Source organism: Leptopilina boulardi, unplaced genomic scaffold (assembly GCF_019393585.1).
Source record: "Leptopilina boulardi isolate dan_hultmark-lab unplaced genomic scaffold, ZJU_Lbou_2.1 LbouV2_165, whole genome shotgun sequence".
NCBI lineage: Eukaryota > Metazoa > Arthropoda > Insecta > Hymenoptera > Figitidae > Leptopilina > Leptopilina boulardi.
Window position 1 is genome coordinate 1,382,068 of NW_026137713.1, and position 21,662 is coordinate 1,403,729.

Genomic DNA, 21,662 nt, shown 5'->3' on the forward strand with positions numbered 1-21,662 from the left:
CCTTGTTCCCGAAATTTTTAAAACTGATAAAATTCTGTCCAGGTTTCGGAAGGTTGATCTTGCACTCATTAAGTGTTTTGCACTCCTCCTCATGTCGGGCTAACCTCTCCTCTGTGACAAAGTAGTGAAGACATCGATCACAGATATGTTTTTTATGCTTATTAGTTGACTTGATTTGAGAATTAACCAACCCAGACAAATTCTTGATCCACACATAATGGTAATTTTTTGGCACCGTTATATCAGCTGCAGCAGGAATGGTAACATCAACTGCAGGAGCATCTTCATCATCGCTGTCAGCCTCGTTCTCGTAGTTGCTTTCGACTCTTAACAAATTAATATGCTTCGCTTTTTTGTCTGGTGTCAGGTGCAGTGGAACAGTGACGAATTTGGTGTTCACTAGACGAAGTCCATAAAGGTTGATGGAGATGTCATTCTGCTTTTCGAATTTTGAAATATCCTTTAACGAGACAGGAAACTCGATTCCATCGAAGTTCAATTCTTTTCCGTACCTGAAGTAATGGTCAACTCGCTCTGGGTGTTGACTTTTTGGATGTAAAGCCGATAAAACTGCCCACTTGAAGCACTTTTGATCCGTATTTTTAACGTTAATGCATACCTCTTTCACTTTAATTCCATAAGGTAAATCAATGTAGGAACCAACTCGAATCGGATTGTATTTGTTGACGTTGATTTCCAATTTTGTTATCGAATGCAATGTCCACTGAGATTCCTTCTCTGCAAACTCCTCTATAAGCTTCAGTATCGGTGCCTTAACATTTTCACAAAACCAATCAGTCAAAATAGTTGTCTCGAAAATTACTTCACTCTTCACATTGAAATATTTGGATTCGACTTTCACCTCGTCGGTGGTAACTTTCTTATACTTCGCATCAAGTACAGCATACACTTTTAATGAACCATGTCTTTGTAATACAGTTTTAATATATTCTTCAAACAGCACACTTGCGTCATCCAGAAATGCACTGACATCAATATGCACCAAGTTGATAATGAAACTCGTTTGAAGACGACACTTGAAAGCACTTTGACAATTGGACCAACGAACTCGATCTGTGATGTCCTCTTTATCTACTGCAGGAATATTGACTTCAGGTTGAACTACTCCAGCTCCTTGTTTTAAAGAAACCTCCAACTTTGCATGGAGACAAACAAATTGTTGAATCAGGTTTAAACATCGCTGTCTGTGAAATGAGCAACGCAAGTCATCCAAAATATTCCGTAATAATGCCAGATTTTTGTCGCATGCAGTAATCCATCTGGTCACAAATTGAGTTCTATCGGTCTCAGTTTTCAGCAAGCCCAATAAATTCGATGCATCCTCTGTAGTTTTTAGGAGAGATTGACAATCCTCGAGAAGCGATGCATTGGATACCCTTAGCTTTCGTGGAACTTCATTATCCGATTCGTTAGTTCTCCGACGCTTACCAGGCATGCTGCAAATAATAAAATAAATGTATTATTATAAAATTTCTCATTCTCTTGAAAAAAAAATTAATTAATATAATATTCTTACATGGAAACTTTGTTCTAACAGGCTTCCTTCTACGGTGCTGCCCTCTGTGACACGCCACAGATGCCCTCTGCTGAACCTCCCTGACTTCCTCCACGCAAACCTTCTTCGTTGTTTCTGACCCTTGTCTACGAAAACCTCAGTCGTCGCTGTTGCTCTTTATCTCGAAATCTTTCTGCTTGCTCACTGCTTTTAGTTCCGTATCTCACAAGGAGTTTGGTACTTGTACCGCTCCTCTGTCCAGTACCACCTTATATACCCAACTTGACAATACATAAGATGCGCACGCAGCTAAGGGGTGGTGGTGAACTCACACACTACTACCCTACTTGGTCGGTAAAACAGATCCCTACCTTACCAACTGAGTCAAAATTCATGTCAGGAATCTACCTTACCGGCTGATGGTAAGTTACCGGCTGATGGTAATGCAGAAATCTGCAATACCGACTTTTTAAACTGACTTCAAGTGATTGTGGCGCCATCTAGCGGCAATTACTGGAACCAATTACCAACCGACTATATGCTACAGTGGCGCCATCTAGCGGCAACTACTGGAACTAATTACCAACCGACTATATGCGACAGTGGCGCCATCTAGCGGCAACTACTGGAACTAATTACCGACCTCAAGTGGTAAAGTAGGAATCTACATTACCGACTGAGGGTAATTACCGACCGACGGTATGCGACAGTGGCGCCATCTAGCGGCAGCCGCCGGAACTATGTCCTCGTAGTGACATAGCTATACTACTTTAATTGATTACAATCACGGTATTTATAAACAACGGTAATTGAAAAATTTTAATATCTATTTTATTATTTTTTTTAGAGATATATTTTTTTTTTTAAACGAGAAAAACTATATAATTAAATGATTGAACGAACTTACCTTAAGTGATGTTCAATCGCAATTGTATAAGCCGCCTCGTCCGAATAGATCAAATACGTAGTCACGTAGTACTGATTGTTCCGCCACAGTAATTTTAAAAACAAGAGTTTTTCGCGCCGCCTATAGGTGTCGTGCTTCGTGCTGCTTGCTGAACTGCCATTATATTTTAAAGTTGAACAAAATCGCTTAGGGGTTAATGAATTGGTTTACCTGTTTATTCTTTTTGGGTTGGGTGGGTGTGATCTATTCGGACGAGGCGGCTTATACAATTGCGATTGAACATCACTTAAGGTAAGTTCGTTCAATCATTTAATTGTATTACGCCGCCTCGTCCTTCTAGATCAAATACGTAGATGTTTAAAGCGTGGAGCGATTTTGTGTTATTATATTTATTATAGCAACAATATCATTCAACGAGTGATGAACAAAAGTTTAGTTTATTGGAAGAAAAACTTATAGTGCTTGAGAGAAATAAGACATTAGGAATAGAAAAATAAAAAATTCAAGGGTAATATAATTTTTCAGTTTTGAATGACGGCTGCTGCGAACGATTCTGACTGTATTAACGGACGATTGTAAAATCTTCCAAATACTGAAGAATTAGCGGTCCATCCCGCTGCTTTCCTTATAATTTCAATATTAATCCCACGTCTTGCTGCGGCTGATGTCGATGCGTGCCTAGTGCTGTAGGCTGTGAAGATGTCGGTATTGATACCACTCTTATTGAGTGTATCTTTGATCCATCGACTTATGCTTGCTGTTGTCGCGGCCTGGTGGGGTTTTTTATATGTGAGCAAGAGGTAACCCTTGGTTTTGTCGCCTTTTCTTATTTTTTCCGTTTTTTGTATATAAGTGCGAAGTACTCCTGCTGCACACAATTCCGGTTGATTTTCAAACGAGGGTATTTCAAGGAGCGGTTGGTATCTCGTTCTGCCTGTTGTCTTCAGTCGGTCTGTAATTTTGATTTGGATAGGTTCTCTCTCTAGATTAATATTTTCTAAACGGATCGCCTTCAATGTTTGGATTCTTTGAGCCGTGATGAGAGATAGAAGAGTCGTTAACTTCATGGTCAACTTTTCCAAGGTTAAGGTATCGTTTGGATACAAGGTTGACAAATATTGAAGAACAAGTTGAGGGTCCCAGGTCGCATCGTACCTAGACTGTGATGGTTTGGTCGTGTGTACGCCTTTAAAAAATCTAGTGATGCTGGGATCTTTGCCGATTTTATTGTCCATTAGCAGAGATACTGCTGATCGGTAAACGTTCAGCGTACTATATGAGCGAGTGGTTCTCGCAGTCTCAGTGAAGAATTGTAAGGCAGCTGGAGTTGAGTCGCAAAAAATGTCGAGATTATTTCTTTGGCAGAATTCCCACCAAAGTTTGATGGGTTTGCTATATTGTTGTATAGTCTTTGGTGACAGGGAATTTAACATCATTTCAGCGGCCTCCTGAGATGCTCCTTTTTTCATGAACGCTTCCCGGATAAGAGTATCGCTACCAGGGAAAGCGATTGGTGAAGCGGGTGCGTTTTCCTGTGAGGAGAAGATAAAAGACTTTTATTAGGTTTGAAAACAATGGATTTTTCGACAGCTAGTGACATTAGAAGTGGGTACCAGGGTTGAGTAGGCCAATCAGGCACCACCACAACACCTTCTGCTTTATCAATTTGAATTTTTTGTACAACTCTTAGTAATAGTGCAAAAGGAGGGAAAGCGTAGAAAAAGTGACAACCCCATTTCATGGTGAATGCGTCTATGGTAACGGAATCGGGGTCTCTTAGCCATGATACGTATTTTTTGCATTTAGCGTTAACGCTTGATGCGAATAAATCAATTTCAAATGTTCCAAATCTTTTTTCAATTTTTTTGAATGCCCAGTCAGCCAATTCCCACTCAGTCTCTTGAGGGAGGGTTCTGGATAATTCGTCAGCGTCCTTATTTTCTTTGGATGGAATGTACGAAGAAAATATCCATAGATTTCTAACTTCGCACCATTCCCAAATCTCGCGGGCAAGTTGTGTTAATCGGGGGTACTGTATTCCTCCCATTCTATTTACGTATGCTATGGATGTCGTGTTATCCATGCGTAGAAGGATCTCACAATTATTGTTTTGTTTAGCAAAACACTTCAGGCCCATAAATGCTGCTTTTAATTCCAGTGCATTTATGTGAAGTTTCTGCTCTTCGATGCTCCACAGTCCCCTAGCTTTCTCACCCTCACAGAAAGCTCCCCAGCCAGTCAAGGATGCGTCGCTAAAAATCTCTTTGGTAAATTTAAATTCGCGAATTGGGTGAGACGATTTCTTTGCTTTGTGCGCCCACCATTCTAGGTCTGACTGTATTAAATTAGAAAGAGTTATTCGAGCATTGTAATTATTGTTTGAATTATCTAATGCTAAGTATTTTTCACGCTCTAACCTCTTCGTATACAGCCAACCGTATTGAACTGCGGGACACGCAGCAACTAAAACGCCAATCAATTGTGCCAATTCCTGTATTTTACAAACTTTGTTTATTACAAATCTGTTAACTAACTGAGAGATAGACTTCCGTTTTTTTTCAGTTAGTTCTAAGCAAAAATTTTTACTGTCGATAACCAGTCCTAAAAAAATACAAGTTTGTGATGGAATTAACTGACTTTTACTTTCGCTGATTATAAAGCCAAGTGATTCCAGCAAAGTTCGAACTATGAAAATATTTTGCCTGCATTCGGCTTCGGTTTTAGCAATAATTAATACGTCGTCTAAGTATATGACTAGAATGATACCTTGGCTTCTTAGTTTTTGCACTACCGGTTTGAGGAGTTTAGTGAACACAAACGGTGCAGTGCAAAGACCAAAAGGCAAACATTTAAATTCGTAATCGACATTTCGAAATGAGAAACGGAGGAATTTTTGATGTTCGTTTGTAATAGGGACCATGAGATAAGCATCCTTCAAATCCATTACAGCCATGAAGGAGCCTCGGTTTATAAGCCGTAAGGCAGTTTTCATGTCTTCGATTTTAAAGTGGGAGGTCGTTATAAACTTGTTTAATTTTTTTAAATTAAGAATGAAGCGATCCTCGCCACTAGATTTTTCTCTTAAAAAATGTGATGACAAAAATTCTCCCTTACATGGCTTGCAAGGAGCCACCGCACTTATTTTTTGGAGTTGAAGGATAGCCTGAGCTGTCCTTGCATTTTCCTCAATCGAGAGTTCAGGCTCTGATGGACGTTGTGTTTGAGTGGGTATGTCGTCAAAGGGTATTTTGTAACCTTTAACGCATTCAAGAATTGATCGGTCGGTTGTCACTTTCCCCCACTCTTTACTAAAAAATCGCAGGCGACCTGCGGTTTTACTTACCACTAATTCTTCCCTCGTCTCGATGTCTGGCTCCGACTGCTGCGATATCCCTGGCCCCCCCTCTTCAAGCTCGAGTATGATTTTTTGGAGGGGCCCCTCCAGTTTAAATTTTTAGATGACGAATGTCCGGCAGCCTTGTCCCTGTTCTGATGACTGGCCCTTGTTGAAGTCTGTGATGCTGGATTTTTCGAAATTTCTTTTGTTGATTTTTCAACTTCTTTGGCAGATTTTAATTTTTCTGCAAAATTTTCGCCGAACAACGATGTGTCGACGTTCGATTCTTCAGCAATCTTTTTTAGTATTAGACTGAAGGAAGGTATTATAAAACTCCTGCGAGTTATTGACAGGTCGTGTTGCAAGTCGGTCATAATTTTACCTGCGTCGCAAAGAGTAGTAAAAATCAAGGCCAAAGTACCTGAATTTAGTTCCTTCTCGCCTTTATTTGCATCTAAAATTTGATGAAGTACATTTCCGAGAGCACTGATGGAAGCACTGAGTTTATTTTGAGCTAATACTTGATATGTATCTTTTTTCAGTGCGGTAGTACTCATTCCGGTTTTTATTTCCGCATTTAATCGAGGCGCACCCATCATTTGGCAATTTTCTGCGATAGGATATTTTTTAATTAGGTCTTTAATGCTTTCCTTGGGCAAACCGACTTTCAAAATTTTTGACCACATTTCCGCAATTGAATTGTGGATTGGTGCACTAAATTGAATTTCCTCTTGCGCGCCCTCTCCTAACAATTTTAGAAAGCTGTCTTCGTTTGTTACCGACTCAGCCCCGGCGTCGCTTGGGTTAACCTTTTTTGTCGCATTTTCAGGTGTTTTTGATATGGACCTAGATCGAGTTTTTTTAGAACGTGACACGTCTCTCGGATCGTGCTCATTGTTCTCACCATTTCCAGTTTTCTTGTGTAGCGTTCCTCGCGGGAGACGCTTTTCACTAATATTTCTGGAATGTCTGAATTCACGGTCGCGGTCTTGTTGATCACGACTCAGACTCCTTTCGCCTCTGACATTTGACGTGTCTCTCGGACCACGTTCATTGCGAGGACTTCGAGATAGGCTTCGGGAAAAACTTCGGGAAGGGCTTCTAGTTACCTTTTCAGTGTTGCGACTGCTGTTTGACGCTGAGCTGGAGGTAGATGCCGAGGATGACGTACTGCTTTCACGATATCGATGAGAACGCTTCAATTTTTTCATCTTTTTTTCGAGTTTTTTCATTTTTTGTCGAAATACTTTCGATGAAGAATGCTTCCTCTTTTTGCGGCGATGTTCCTGACGGTCTCTTGGTGAACTTTTCTCTGATGAAGATGACATTATCGTTTTCGTTATTTTAACGCGATGTTGCGCGGAACGCACAGAACAACATAATGGCAGTTCAGCAAGCAGCACGAAGCACGACACCTATAGGCGGCGCGAAAAACTCTTGTTTTTAAAATTACTGTGGCGGAACAATCAGTACTACGTGACTACGTATTTGATCTAGAAGGACGAGGCGGCGTAATACAATTGAGATTATTGCAATAATTTGTATATATTAAGCTTTAATTTTGAAGAGATCCGCAACGGGTGTTTCCGCATAAGAGTCAGGAGCAACTTTGAAAAGCTCGTTCTGGTTGCGAGCTACACCCGTTTGCTCGGAACAGAATCGTGGCTAGAATGAGTTTGAGGTCTGACGCAGGTGTTCAGGAAAATGGTCCGACTATACGATGTGTGCGGTTTCAGAGAGAGAGAGAGAGAGAAATATTTCCTCTCTCTCTCTATCCGGATTCATATTGGTTTCGCAATTCCCAATTCGAGAAGGGCTGATTTCATCCTCGAACGATCAACAAGATCGTCCCTTTCGGATATGAGTGTAGATAACGATTTTATTTTCTTTGAATTTTTCACCAATTTTTCCAAATATTTTTTTTCTTTATGTTTTCGATATTGATATCACTGATGATTTTTATTGGCACTACTATTTTTTTTATCAATTCGCTCTCTAAATTTGAATTAGTAGAATTTTATTATTTGAATTAATTGAAATTTTACTTAATTTGAATTAATTGAAATTTTGTCTAATTTGAATTAGTAGGAATTTTAACTAATTCAATTAGTAGAAATTTGGACTAATTTGAATTAGCAACAATTTTAACTAATTTGAAAATTAGCAACAATTTTAACTTATTTAAAAAAAGTAGAAATTTTACCTAATTTGAATTAACAAAAATTTGAACTAATTTGAAATTTGTAAAATTTGAACTAATTTGAATTAGTAGGAATTTGAACAAATTTGAGTTAGCAAAAATTTTAACTAATTTAAATTAGTAGGAATTTTAAATACTTTTCATTAGTAGTAAGTTTACCTAATTTGAATTAGCAATAATTTTAACTAATTTGAATTAGTAGAAATTTTACCTATTTTGAATTAGCAAAAATGTAAACTAATTTGAAAATTATCAACAATTTTAACTAATTTAAAAAAGTAGAAATTTTACCTAATTTGAATTAACAAAAATTTGAACTAATTTGAATTAGAAACAATTTTAACTAATTTAAATTCGTAGGAATTTAAACTAATTTGAATTAGTAGGAATTTGAACATATTTGAGTTAGCAACAATTTTAACTAATTTAAATTAGTAGGAATTTTAAATACTTTTCACTAGTAGAAAGTTTACCTAAATTGAATTAGCAATAATTTTAACTAATTTTAATTAGTAGGAATTTTAAATAATTTTAATTAGTAGAAAGTTTATCTAATTTGAATTAGAAACAATTCTAACTAATTTGAATTAGTAGGAATTTTAAATACTTTTCATTAGTAGTAAGTTTACCTAATTTGAATTAGCAATAATTTTAACTAATTTGAATTAGTAGAAATTTTACCTATTTTGAATTAGCAAAAATGTAAACTAATTTGAAAATTATCAACAATTTTAACTAATTTAAAAAAGTAGAAATTTTACCTAATTTGAATTAACAAAAATTTGAACTAATTTGAATTAGAAACAATTTTAACTAATTTAAATTCGTAGGAATTTAAACTAATTTGAATTAGTAGGAATTTGAACATATTTGAGTTAGCAACAATTTTAACTAATTTAAATTAGTAGGAATTTTAAATAATTTTAATTAGTAGAAAGTTTATCTAATTTGAATTAGAAACAATTCTAACTAATTTGAATTAGTAGGAATTTTAAATAATTTTTATTAGTGATTGACTTGTCCCTTTATAAATGAGTTAATGTATTAGTGAAAAAAAATTTCATGAATTTTAAAAAGGTCAGATAATTACATAAAATTGTTAATTAACTTATTTTTTAATTATATTGAATTTAATTATTTAGATATTAATCTTTAATTTACTTTTTACGAGTGTAGGTATAATGTGCGTTGATAAGAAAATAACTGCCTTTTCAGTGAAAATTCTTCTCTTCGTTTCAGTATATATCGACTGAGTTTATATAAGAATGTAAAAGGTTTTCTTTAGTCGCCACTTTTAGCGCTGATGGAAGAATTATAAAATTTTATTTAATTATAAATGGGAAAATTAGATAATTATATTTTTTTACAATCGAACAAAAATTAGGAAAAATTATTACATATATATGATAATTAAAAATTAATATATGGTATTATTATTCTATTTTTAAAAGGAAAAATTTATTCTGTAATTATAAATTAAAAGATGAAAAAAATGTTTAAATGAATATAAAAATGAAATATCGATATTTAAAAATCAGTTTGAAGCGCTTGTTAATTCTTATCTATATGATATAATGATATAATTAATTTAATAATTATGAATAAAAACCTTGTTAAAAATTAAATTTTTAACACTGATTTTTATATCTTAATAGTAAAGATTATAAAAAAAATTAATATTATAGAAAACTGTTATAGTATAAAAAAATAATATAATTATTAATTATTTTGTATTTTTTGTGGCGACTATTAAAAATTTTTACTGAAAAATAATTATATCAAAAATAGAAATTTCAGTCAAAAATTTTTGGTTTATTTTCAAAATTAATATATTTTTCTTTTACTTATCAAGTTATGAATCCAATTTTCCACTGATGTTTGATTTTGTTCTTCATTATAATCATCATCGATAACAAGAAAATGAGAAGATTCTTCTTGATTATCGCGATTACTTGTAGATGGTTCATTCATTTGAGAATTAAATGTTTAAAATATAGAGAGAAAATCCGAGTATTTTGTTATAACAACGTCTCAAAATAAACTGAAAATTTATTTTCTCGCGCATTAAATATGTAAGAAAAATTTACTTTCGGTATATTATCTATGACGAATGAAAACGTCATTTAGCCTTCAATATATAACAGGCAAATGGATATTAAAAAAAAAAAAATTTCCCATTATATCGTAAATGTACGCAAAAATATGTTATTAAATAAACATTTACTTCTAAGAAGATGATTAGTTTTCAATTTTCATCTTCGCGGATCGTTAGTTTTGAGTCTTGTGCGGCAATTATTATTTGCAGTTCATTTTAACAGTAATTATTATATCATTTGTTTAATATTTATAATTTATTTGCGCATACATCTCTGTTGAAGCATTATTAACTCTCAGACCGGGGATATATACTATTATACGTGTTTGTGTTTACCTTCTTATCTATCTTAGCCCTGATTTGATTCGGTTCTGAGAAATTAATAAGTTCAAAAATGTGGTTGAATGACCATAAACATAAATGTTTATATATCAATCACCCACGTTACGTAACTTTATACAAAAGAAAGAATGGCTATTGTATCAAATAATTAAATTATAAAATATAATGTCTCTTTAAATTTAGACAATAGCCATTCTTTCTTTTGTATAAAGTTACGTAACGTGGGTGATTGATATATAAACATTTATGTTTATGGTCATTCAACCACATTTTTGAACTTATTAATTTCTCAGAACCGAATCAAATCAGGGCTAAGATAGATAAGAAGGTAAACACAAACACGTATAATAGTATATATCCCCGGTCTGAGAGTTAATAATGCTTCACTGTTATTTAATTATTATATTTTTTGAGAAAAAAAAATCATTACTTTAATTTTAATTATTCCTTTGATTTGTTTAGAATAAAATTAGGTTTTTATTTATAAATAGAATTTTTTCGTATTTTAGTTAAATAACTAATAACTTGCTTTTTTCCCCCAAAATAAAAAGGATCGAATTATTTATCAAAGAAAAAATGAATTCAAATTTTATATGACGAGATTTATAAAGTAAGTTTTGGAACTATAGAAAAATAAAAAAAAATGTCTGGGAGTTTTCGATCGGTGTATATAGAAGGGTCGCCAGTCGGGTAATTTGAATAAACAGTATGCGGCGCCGCGACGCCTCCATTAGGCGTCGATATTCAAAGCGGGAACAGGATCTTAATGCTAAAGTGACACGGTTAGGTCCTTTGGGAGTCATCTCTACATCTAATGAGCGTTCAGGTCAACTTGATACACGAGTTATCAAAGTTTGAGAATATATATAAGCCTTTTTCGCATATATATATATTTTAGTTTCTGGTTAAAAGTGGTCCATTTTATTTTCAGATCATTTACTTTTTTTAATGAATCCAAGAAATATTTCATTTCAAATATTAATATAATTTGAAAATTTGTACATCTCTATTTTTGTATTGAATGTTTTTTAATTTTAGAAAATATTCAAATTAGATTTTGATATTTAATTAGAATGGCTTTGCGATTATTTTCTCTCAAAGTACATTATATTGCGGACATTTCAAAAGCAACAAGCAATTAAAATAACGATCGATGCTATGCAGTGGTTGTGACATCCCTTAATCAAATTGTTTTCCATTGATTTCGAATGGCCATCATCCACTCGGTTTGAATGACTATTATAACGATTATTTCTATATATTGAAAACTACAAAGCTCGAAATTTCCCGTCTGTTTTATCCTTTTACAGCATTTATAATTTTCTATTTTCTTTCTAATAACGATTAATTTATTTCTTCCAATTGTTTTATAAAATTGAATTTTTCAAATAATTGAATTAAAAAAAAAAAAAAAATAGAAATTCTATATTAATAATCCAAATGAAAAATTTACGATTCTAACGAGGTAAATTTTTTAAACAAAGTTTTTTTTTTTAAAAAAAAAAGTATCATGGTATCGATAAATCCAAGAGTCATGATTCAAACTACTAAGGGAAAATTGCTTGCCATAGTGGAAACTTGAATATGGAGCGCAAAACTGCTAAGTGTGCGACGTGCACGCGAAACTTTAAATTATCGAGTTTAATGACTGCAAGTTCCAGAAAGTGATTTATATATTAGGAAATGAAAATCACCCTAAAACTTCAGCTCAAAGTGGCATTTTTTTTCTACTTTGAGCTTCAGTAACTGACATTTTATGAAAAAAATGTTTATATTGTCAAAACTATTTATTCAACAAAAAAAAAAAAAATTGTGTTCGATAATAATAATCGTTAGAAACATTATATGCAGTTTCATCTCAATGTTTAATATTTTGCGAGATGATTGGGATGCTGGGGAGGAAAATTAATGGACCTTGGGTGCCAGCTGTTGTTTGCAATTCTCATGCAAGCTTAGAAACGTGCAAACGCGGTAGAATTGGTTGTTTCTATACAATGTTACTAGAGAGAGATAGAGATAAATCTAGAGCGAGAGAATTATACAGAGACAACCAGGTCGTGATCTCATTATGAGATGACCAGAGAATTCGTCGCTAAAACCCCTTCCCCCCCTTCTTCTCTTGAGATCAAATTATCCTACAAAATTTAACTCAATTATTTCGTCTTCTTCATTTCCATAATGGCTTTAACTAACCAGATTGCCAGGATATTTTTCGCCGTTTCTCTCTCCCTCTCTCTCTTTCTCTCGAATAGTATCAATATTACTCTCTAAATTTTAATTAGTAGAATTTTTATAGTTCATTACTTGCTAATAATGAATTTTTATTCCCATGAATATAATTCTTAATGCAGAGAATTTTCATTTGACCGAAATTGCAAAATGTCCGAACAAACATAATCTCTGCCGTCTGAATCTTTTTACTTTGGACGGCAGAACTGTGGAAACAATTTGGTGGTAATTTAAAAAAATTCGATTAATCGGAAATGAGAAAGTTGTGATTGGTCGAATTTTTGAAATTGGCGCCAAAGGTTATGTTTGTTCGGCCATTTTCGGTCAAATGAAAATTGGGCTATATTATTTTTTTTTTTTTTTGGAAATGAAGTGGATACTAAATAAATAGAGCAGTACAGTGGCTGGTTAACAGTTGGAATATATACTTGGAGTCAACGTTAGTCAGGGCAACTCCCTAATGAGTTTCTCGGGTATTCGATGTGGAATGCGGGCTCTATTCAAACTTGTTCTGCTTCACGTTCACTCTCTGTATATATATCGCGTATAACCAAACGGCATTACGCGAAGCGCGATATCTTGCTTAAGGGAGTTGTTTAACTCTATTCAGGGTGGTTGAAACATCCCGCATTTCTATACCATATTTTCAACTCCCCCACTAACGATACTGTTTATTATATATATATATATATATATATATATGTTTCGAATAAGCAACAATCTCACTTGGATCATTAATACATTTCTCTTCGCACTATTTTCCTATATATTACATATATGCATATGTAAAATGAAAATCCTAAAGTACATTTCAATGTAATATATGTATATTCCGCAACGATTTGAGTTCATATCTCTCACTCTATTAATAAACAAAAAATTCAGTTTAATTAGCAAAATAACATTCTGAAATTCTCCGCAACCACTTTTCCGATGGGATTATTTTAACATTCTTTTTTTTACGCGGGAAAAAAGCGCGAATACACACTGTAATTTTTTTTTTTTTTTGTATATCTATACGATGTTGAAATTTTTTTCTCTCTTTATTTTGATTAATAATAAAGTGATTTTTTTGGGGGCACTGTTTTATAAATTTTCTGCATACAATGCAGAAAAGTGTACTTTTTTGAACCGTTTTATAAATTTTCTGCATACAATGCAGAAAAGTGTACTTTTTTGAACCGTTTCATAATTTTGTTGCACGCTATGCAGAAAAGTGTACTTTTTTGCACTGTTTTATAAATTTTTTACATACAATGCAGAAAAGTGTATTTTTTTGCACTATTTTATAAATTTTCTACATACAATGCAGAAAAGTGTACTTTTTTGCACTGTTTTATAAATTTTCTACATACAATGCAGAAAAGTGTACTTTTTTGCACTGTTTTATAAATTTTCTACATACAATGAAGAAAAGTGTACTTTTTTGCATTTTGTTTTTTTTATAAATGTTGCTACATGCAATGTAGGAAATTGTACTTTTCTGCACTGTTTTATCAATTTTCTACATACAATGCAGAAAAATGTACTTTTTTGCACTGTTTTAAAAATTTTCTACATACAATGCAGAAAAGTGTACTTTTTTGCATTGGGTTTTTTTTTTATAAATTTTGCTGCATCCTATGTAGAAAATTGTACTTTTCTGCACTGTTTTATAAATTTGTTGCATGCTATGCAGAAAAGTGCACTTTTTTGCACTGTTCTATAATTTTGTTGCACTCTATGCAGAAAAGTGTATTTTTCTGCACTGTTTCATAATTTTGATGCATACTAAGCATAGTTTAGACAATATGTTTTTCCATATTACTTATATTATATATCATTTCAATTTTTTTTTATTTTTTTTTAAGACCCTGTTGTGTCGCGAAATAAAAAATTACACTTTATAAAGATTTCAACAGAAAAAAAAAACTTGAAAAAGATTTTTCTGACAAAAATATCTATAAATATAAGAAAATCGTGCGCTTTGGCTTTAAAACAAATCACATAACATAAAAAAAGGACTAAACAATAATTTTTCAAAATTTTTTTGCATGTTCCAGTTTCTAAAAACCTTGTGGAATTCTCGTGAGGAGTGAAAATATAATGCCGAGGGGGAGAGAGAGAGAGAGAGAGAGACAGAGAAAAAAACGATATTTTCGATTCGATGACGTGAGTTATTTTCTTTTTCTTCTATATTGAAAAATATTTGTTCAATCAGCGAAAATACGAAATACATCACTATTTTAATAATAATAATAATAATAATAATAATAATAATAATAATAATAATAATAATAATAATACTAAAAATACAAAGCAAGAAAAATAATAATTAGGGTGAATATTTGTATAGTAATAATTTTTACATTACTTTTTATTTTTTTATTATTTTTTTTTAAAGACGTTTTTATATATTTTCCTTTTTTTAAACAAACAAAAAAAGACAATTTTCAAATCTGTCTCTATCTATCATTTTATACAAGTTATATAAGTTTGTATGTAGCAAAGAAAGGAAAAAAAATTTAAACCACGTTTTCCAGTATAGTCTTCTTTCGCGAATACATTTTTCAAATTTTTTTTTCACTTCTTTTTTCCGATTTTTATTATTAGTATTTTTTTTTTTTTTCAAAAAACTATACACACCTCACCCTCAAGTTAGGGAAGAAAAGTTTGGACAGTTTAGTGACGAAAGGGCGTTTGGACTTTATATCATGGCAGAAGATTGCCGTCTGAAGATGAATGATCTCAGGGAAAAAGGGAATAAATAAAGAACGAGTTCACAGACGAGATGCAAATAAACCAACGAGTCAGCACAATAACCTTTTTTTTTTCTTTTTTTTAAAGAAAAGTTTTTTATACTGTTCCTCGAAATTATTATTATTATTTTTATTAATATTATTATAATTCTTACTTTATTATTATTATTAATATTATTATTATTATTACCTATTATTAATATTCTATAATAATAATTTTTATTATTATTTTTATTATTGTTATTATATTTATTATTATTATTGTTATTATTATTACTGAAATAGTAATTAATTATTGTGCCATTAGAGGCAAGGGATACATTTTGTGCAAAATTCTCGGAAACTGAATAAATTTGAATAACGCGAGAATTTCCATTAAGATAGTGGATTCAATTATAGTTTGATTCATCGAGCAGAGTGATCCATTGGTTTGGCAAATTAATTGCTCCTCGAATCAAGTGATCGACCAGCTTCTCGTATGGATCTATATATATATATACAAGGTGTTCTAAAAGTATGGAAACTTGCAAATATCTCGAAAAGTACGCATTTTCGTGATACTTCTTTTTTCACTGTTGAGTCTCGGAACCAATTTTTTGGGTTCAAAAATGTAGATCTTTTTTGGAACAACTTTTGTTTTAGATATTTTTTACGAAAATGCGTACTTTTTGAGATATTTGCAAGTTTCCATACTTTTGGAACACCCTGTATATATATATATATATATATATATATATATATATATATATATATATATATATATATGAGAGGACCCAATCGAATCCTAGATAATCTCACTGGTTGTTCACGCTTTAGTGATAAGCCCCTGAGAACAGTCGTAGGTACTAGGTATTTGTCAATTTGGCAACTGATAGATTGATACGCTCGCATTGACTGACCGTTGGAGCATAAGTTCTCGAATGCTATGCGCTTTCATCTGCAAATGAATGTGTGGTATCTGTTCTCCAGTATCTCTCTCTCTTGGAATTGATCGAATGCGATATTTAACATTGAAACACTAAATTAAAAAAAAAAAAAAACCAATACAAATTTTTTAAACCTATTAATAATTTTCTACTACATTTAAAAATTTACATGTAGATTTTTTTTTTTAAATCACGAAACTAAAATTTTTTTTTATATATCCTCAGAACATGAAATTTTCCGTAATAATTAATAAATACCATTATTTATTTGTATTTATTTATAATATAATTATTTATTTGATTATAAATAATATTAAACAAAATATGTAAAATAATTTTCGAAAAATAGTAAAATAATTTTTTTTTTATCGAGAGCAAAAGAATAAACATTGAAGTGAAAGATAAAATAAACCACATATAATAAAAGTTGACTGTAAAATAAAAAACAAAATAATTTGAGAGAGAGAGAGAGAGAGAGAGAGAGAATGAAAAAAAAACAAAATACAGTCTCGTAAATTTACAATGAATCAGTAGTAAAGATCGATTTTCGTCAGACAAGGGGTAAATTAATTTTGTCATCGAATAACAATTGAAATAAAATTAAAATAGTAGTGCAATTGTCTGTAGGATAATAAAAAGTTATTATACGCAATAAAATACCAAATGGAATTTGAAAGGCAAAGTGAATTTCACATTCTAGGGATAAATAAAACATATATACATATATACACAATGCAAATAAATATAAACTTGAAATGCAAAATAACTATAAAATAAATCTATAGACAATAAAAAAATAATAATCATAATGTTTAAAATGTTTGATTTTTATCATTTTTCATTAAAAAGTATTTTAAATAAATAATTATGACTACGTATCCCCTATTTCACCATTCGACACAATTTTTGACCCACAAAAAAATTTAACATTTTCGGAAACTAGGACCCAAAAAAAAAAAATACCCGTATCTGGCCGTTTTGCTAGATTAAGTCGTGTGTGGTTTTTAGGGGTGAAAACAACCCCTAAATGAAAAGTGACGAGATATATTTTAAAAATTATTAATATTTTATAAAACCTCGGTATCTGCGGGTTTTCGGGGTCACTGATTATTAATCTGACGTCAGATTTTCAAAATTCAAAATGTCGGATCTAATATGGCGATCAAATTTTTAAAAAGTTATTAATTTTTTATTTTATATCCGCCATTTTGAATTTTGACAATTTAACATCAGATTCGTCATCAGCGACACAAAAAACCCCTAGATATCAAGGTTAAAAAAAACTAAAATAACTTTTTAAATTTTTGAGCGCGGTATTGGATCCGCCATTTTGAATTTTGAAAATCTGACATCAGATTAATAATCAATGACCCCGAAAACCTCCAGATACCAAGTTTTATAAAATATTAATAATTTTTAAAAGATATCTTGTCACTTTTCATTTAGGGGTTGTTTTCACCCTTAAAAAACCACACACGACTTGATCTAGCAAAACGGCCAGATACGGGTATTTTTTTTGGGTCCTAGTTTCGAAAATGTTAAATTTTTTTGTGTGTCAAAAATTGTGTCTGACGGTGTTTTTATTGAATTTTAACTAATTTAGTTATTTATTAAATATTAAAAACGGACAAATTTTTACTTTACAAAAAAATCAGATCGATTTATGTAAGATTAGTATAAATATCAAAAAATAGGGAAGAAAGTAAATAAAATAAAAAATTCCCTTAGTAAAAGGAAAAAAGAATTTTATATAGGTTACTTTGAGGCATAGAAAATGAGCTCTTAGTTCATTGTTAAATCATTATAGGCACTTTTCGTATATATATAAGCCTTTGCAGTGTGATATATACAATTTGGTTTAAAGTGTGTGTAGTTGATTGTAAATCCCATCCGGTCATTGCATGGCTCTGTGAATTCAATTGGTCGAAACTGCCCTATGTATAGACCATCAGTCCGATTTTCCTCGTTTTCAATGTTACGAGCAACTCAAAACAACCGGTACTTTACCACAGTTGACTTCCCATACCTGTTATTGCATTTGCACTAATTGGAACTTTGATTTCCACTTTTAGGTCCTTTCTCTTTGTCACTCCTCCTCCCTCACAAAAAAAACCTTCTTTTTTTTACTATTAAAAGTTCTTGTTTTTAATTTAACACTATTTACAAATTTACAATGGCTGTGCAAAAAAAATTTATTTGATTCAAATAATCAGTTATATTATTAAATATAAATATTTAATTATTATTTGAGTCAAGGATATTTCTTATAAATTATTGGTTCAAATGAATTTTTATTCAATTCTTAATGCAAAGAATTTTCATTTAACCGAAATTGTAAAATTTCCGAACGAACATAATATTTGGCGCCAGTTTTAAAATTCGATCAATTAAAAATGAAAAAATTGTGATCGAGCGGATTTTTTAAATTGGCGCCAAAATCTTTCTTAAGGTTATGTTTTTTCGGACATTTTGCAATTTCGGTCAAATAAAAATTCGGCTCAATTTTTTTTTTTTGGAAATGTGTCCTAGATACTAAATAATAGAAATTATTGGTCCAAATATAGTTTATTTAATTCAATTATTGGGTTTCAAAAATTATGTTGTAAATATTTATTTGATAATATTTTAGTAATTACTTGAATCAAATAAATTTTATTTTTATACTATTAATTTTTTTCTATTTTTTTTTCTATTTTATGCAATTGTTGTATTAATTATTATTTCTCTTTTTCAGCTTCATTCATTTCGTGGACTACTTGGCAGAAAATCCAACTTCTGGTAAATGAGAAATTTAAGTCATTAAAACTCGGTCTCCTTGTTAGGGTTATTTTTCCAAATTTTCAAATTTGAATTTTAACCTAGAGGAGGGATCTCCGGGGAAAAATAACTTGAAGATTATCATCTATCCGGAGGTTGGTAGTCTTCGTTCGAGGGAATTAATTAAAATTGTGAGTAATTATTAAATTGATAATTATAATTTAAAAAAAAACTTTTACGTGATAATTATCTTATTAAAAAGTTTTCAATTTTTTCTAGAGAATTATCTGCGGATAATTCTCCTGCTAGAGAGATTATATTGAAAATTTCGAAAATTGTTTGGTCCATTGTTGCTCGGATGCTGTTGGTCCTATGATAAAGTTTCCAATTCATTTTTTGTAGAGCACTCTATTTGTCGCTTGCTATGCCCGAGAGTTTATCTCGAAAATTTTTGGTCCATCGGTGGATAATTTTTCTGTATTAGTGTGATATTGATTTTTTTTTTAGAAAATTAATTTTCATAAATGATTTTGGAATGAGATTTGATAAAATAATATTTAATTTGAGAGGATAATGTTTTTTGGTCGAACGATTGCATAATGTGTGAAATTAGTATTCTGAAGCTTAATTGCTTTCTCACAGTAGGAAGAGGGAAAATGATATCCATTTGAGTGGAGTGTTACATTGTTCAAAGTGTTAGAAAAGCAATTAGCGAGAAATTCCTTATCATTCAGTTTTCCATCCAAAAATTTTTATTTTCTTTTTCTCTATATTGTCGCATTGGAATTTAAAATATGATATAAATAATTATTATTAAATGGCTCATACTATTTAAATTTTTTTACGTATTCTAAAAATAATGAAATTAATTTATTTTACTTGAGTAATGAAATTATTATTAGATGTATTTCTCAAATTTATATAATAGATTCTTTTGTTTTCTTACTCGTATCTATATTTTAAATCTATATTAGTATAGTTAATGACTAATTGCTGTCACGAGTTTTTAGAAACATTTTTTAAAATTTATCCATTGTTATTAAAAGAAATATTAATGTCTACAATATATTATTTAAACGCGTAATTAAGAATGACAAAATATACTTTATATTTTAATAGATTACTATATAATCCAAAAAATTATTATTTTTTATTTAATATTAATACATTTTATATAAATTATAACAAATAAAGGTATATTAAAAATAAATTAAAAAATCTCTCTGAAAATAAAAAAATCTTAATTTTTAATTGTGTTTAAAAAAAAAAAATTTTTTTTATTTAAAATTTTAATGTTTTTATTAATAAATGAACCGTGGACATTAATTTTTCTTTAAAATACAATAATAAATTATTTATATAAAGGATTTATTTAAAAAAAAACAAATCATACCTGTTACTCTTGATGAAGAACAAGGAAATTTATTCAGATGCACCATTTTTTTTTTTCTTAAAATTATTTAATTAATTTTTTAAACTTGTTATTCACGTCTGTTTTACTTGTATAATGAAGTGAATTCAGTTTTTAAAAGACCTTATGTATACAATAATACCAATTTCAACACCCAGCAAACAAAAATAAAACTTATCGCTTTTCTATAACATTAAATACTTGGCCTGATAAGAAAATTGTTTATTTCTCATTAAATCAAAATATTTCTAATTTTTGAAATTACTTTTTCTAATTCATCGTCTATTAAAAAATTTTTTATTAATTAAATCATTTTTCAAATATATTTTCCATATTAGTATTTTATTAATTAATGATTTATTTAATAATACTTGTTTTAATTTAAAAAAAAAAAATTACATTGTATGAGTCAGGTTTTCGTAAAGAATTTTTTCTTTGCTTTTTTTTTTTTTTTTTTAATGGAAAACTTTCATTGTAAAATGAAACTGGAGAATGTATAGGGATGTAGAAAATGTACAGCAACGAGACCGATGAGTTATTGCATCGTCGGAATGAGCTCTGATTTGCAAGAAAAAGAAATCATGGTAGGAAAGTGGCTTCGGGAACTTTGACTCTCTCTCTCGCTCTCTCTTTTTTTTCCTCTCTCTGTGAAAACTCGGAGATTTCACTATACTCCAAAGATTGTAATCCAGAAGCAGAATTGAGATGCGAGACTGCAATTTTTTTGTTCGTTCACTAAAGTATTAATTAAAAAAAAAAAAGCTCGAAATAGTATACGAAATTCCCCTTTTTTCTTCTTCATTTTCTCTTCATATAAAAGAATAATCGTAAAAATAGAGATAATGTATTTGAAACTTTTTATTTTAAACACGTTTTGGTTATGTAAAATATAATTAAAAAATATATTTTATCTTTTTTTTTTGGTTTTTATTAAAAATATTAAAATTATAGTATAATAAACATGAATGTGATGGGCAAATAGATTTTTTTTTCTCATGCTTTTTTTTTGGATATATATTTGCGGAAATTTTGCCGTATATTTGAGGCCACCAGAGGCGCATTGTAGAGAACAAATAGACGGAAAACAAACGATATTGTCCATTAAAACAACATGAACGTACACTCCTTGTTTGCCTTTTCATATTTCTGTTTACTTCTGTTTTCATATTTTCCACTCCATTCGCGGGAGAGTTTCAATTATTAA

The 21,662-nt window shown here is 30.8% G+C and overlaps 2 protein-coding genes across 3 annotated transcripts in view; both read right to left on the reverse strand.

The window, feature by feature from the left end:
• Positions 1 to 20,536, reverse strand: part of LOC127277033 (synaptic vesicle glycoprotein 2B-like) — a 46,881-nt gene extending 26,345 nt beyond the window's left edge. The window contains exon 1 of one of the 2 annotated variants that reach the window (XM_051297829.1): positions 9,805 to 9,946. In XM_051297829.1, the coding sequence (XP_051153786.1) occupies positions 9,805 to 9,931 (127 nt within the window). In that variant the 5' untranslated portion in view covers positions 9,932 to 9,946. Of the gene's footprint in view, positions 1 to 9,804; positions 9,947 to 20,440 lie in introns of those variants that run through there. The other variant, XM_051297830.1, reaches the window with a different exon arrangement.
• On the reverse strand, positions 3,818 to 7,284 carry LOC127277037 (uncharacterized). Its single transcript, XM_051297842.1, has 2 exons — positions 5,767 to 7,284; positions 3,818 to 3,955 (listed from the first exon to the last, which is right to left on the reverse strand). The coding sequence occupies exon 1, from the start codon at positions 7,086 to 7,088 to the stop codon at positions 5,769 to 5,771; it is 1,320 nt and encodes a 439-aa protein (XP_051153799.1). The 5' UTR covers positions 7,089 to 7,284; the 3' UTR covers positions 3,818 to 3,955; positions 5,767 to 5,768.
• Positions 20,537 to 21,662: the final 1,126 nt, after the last annotated feature.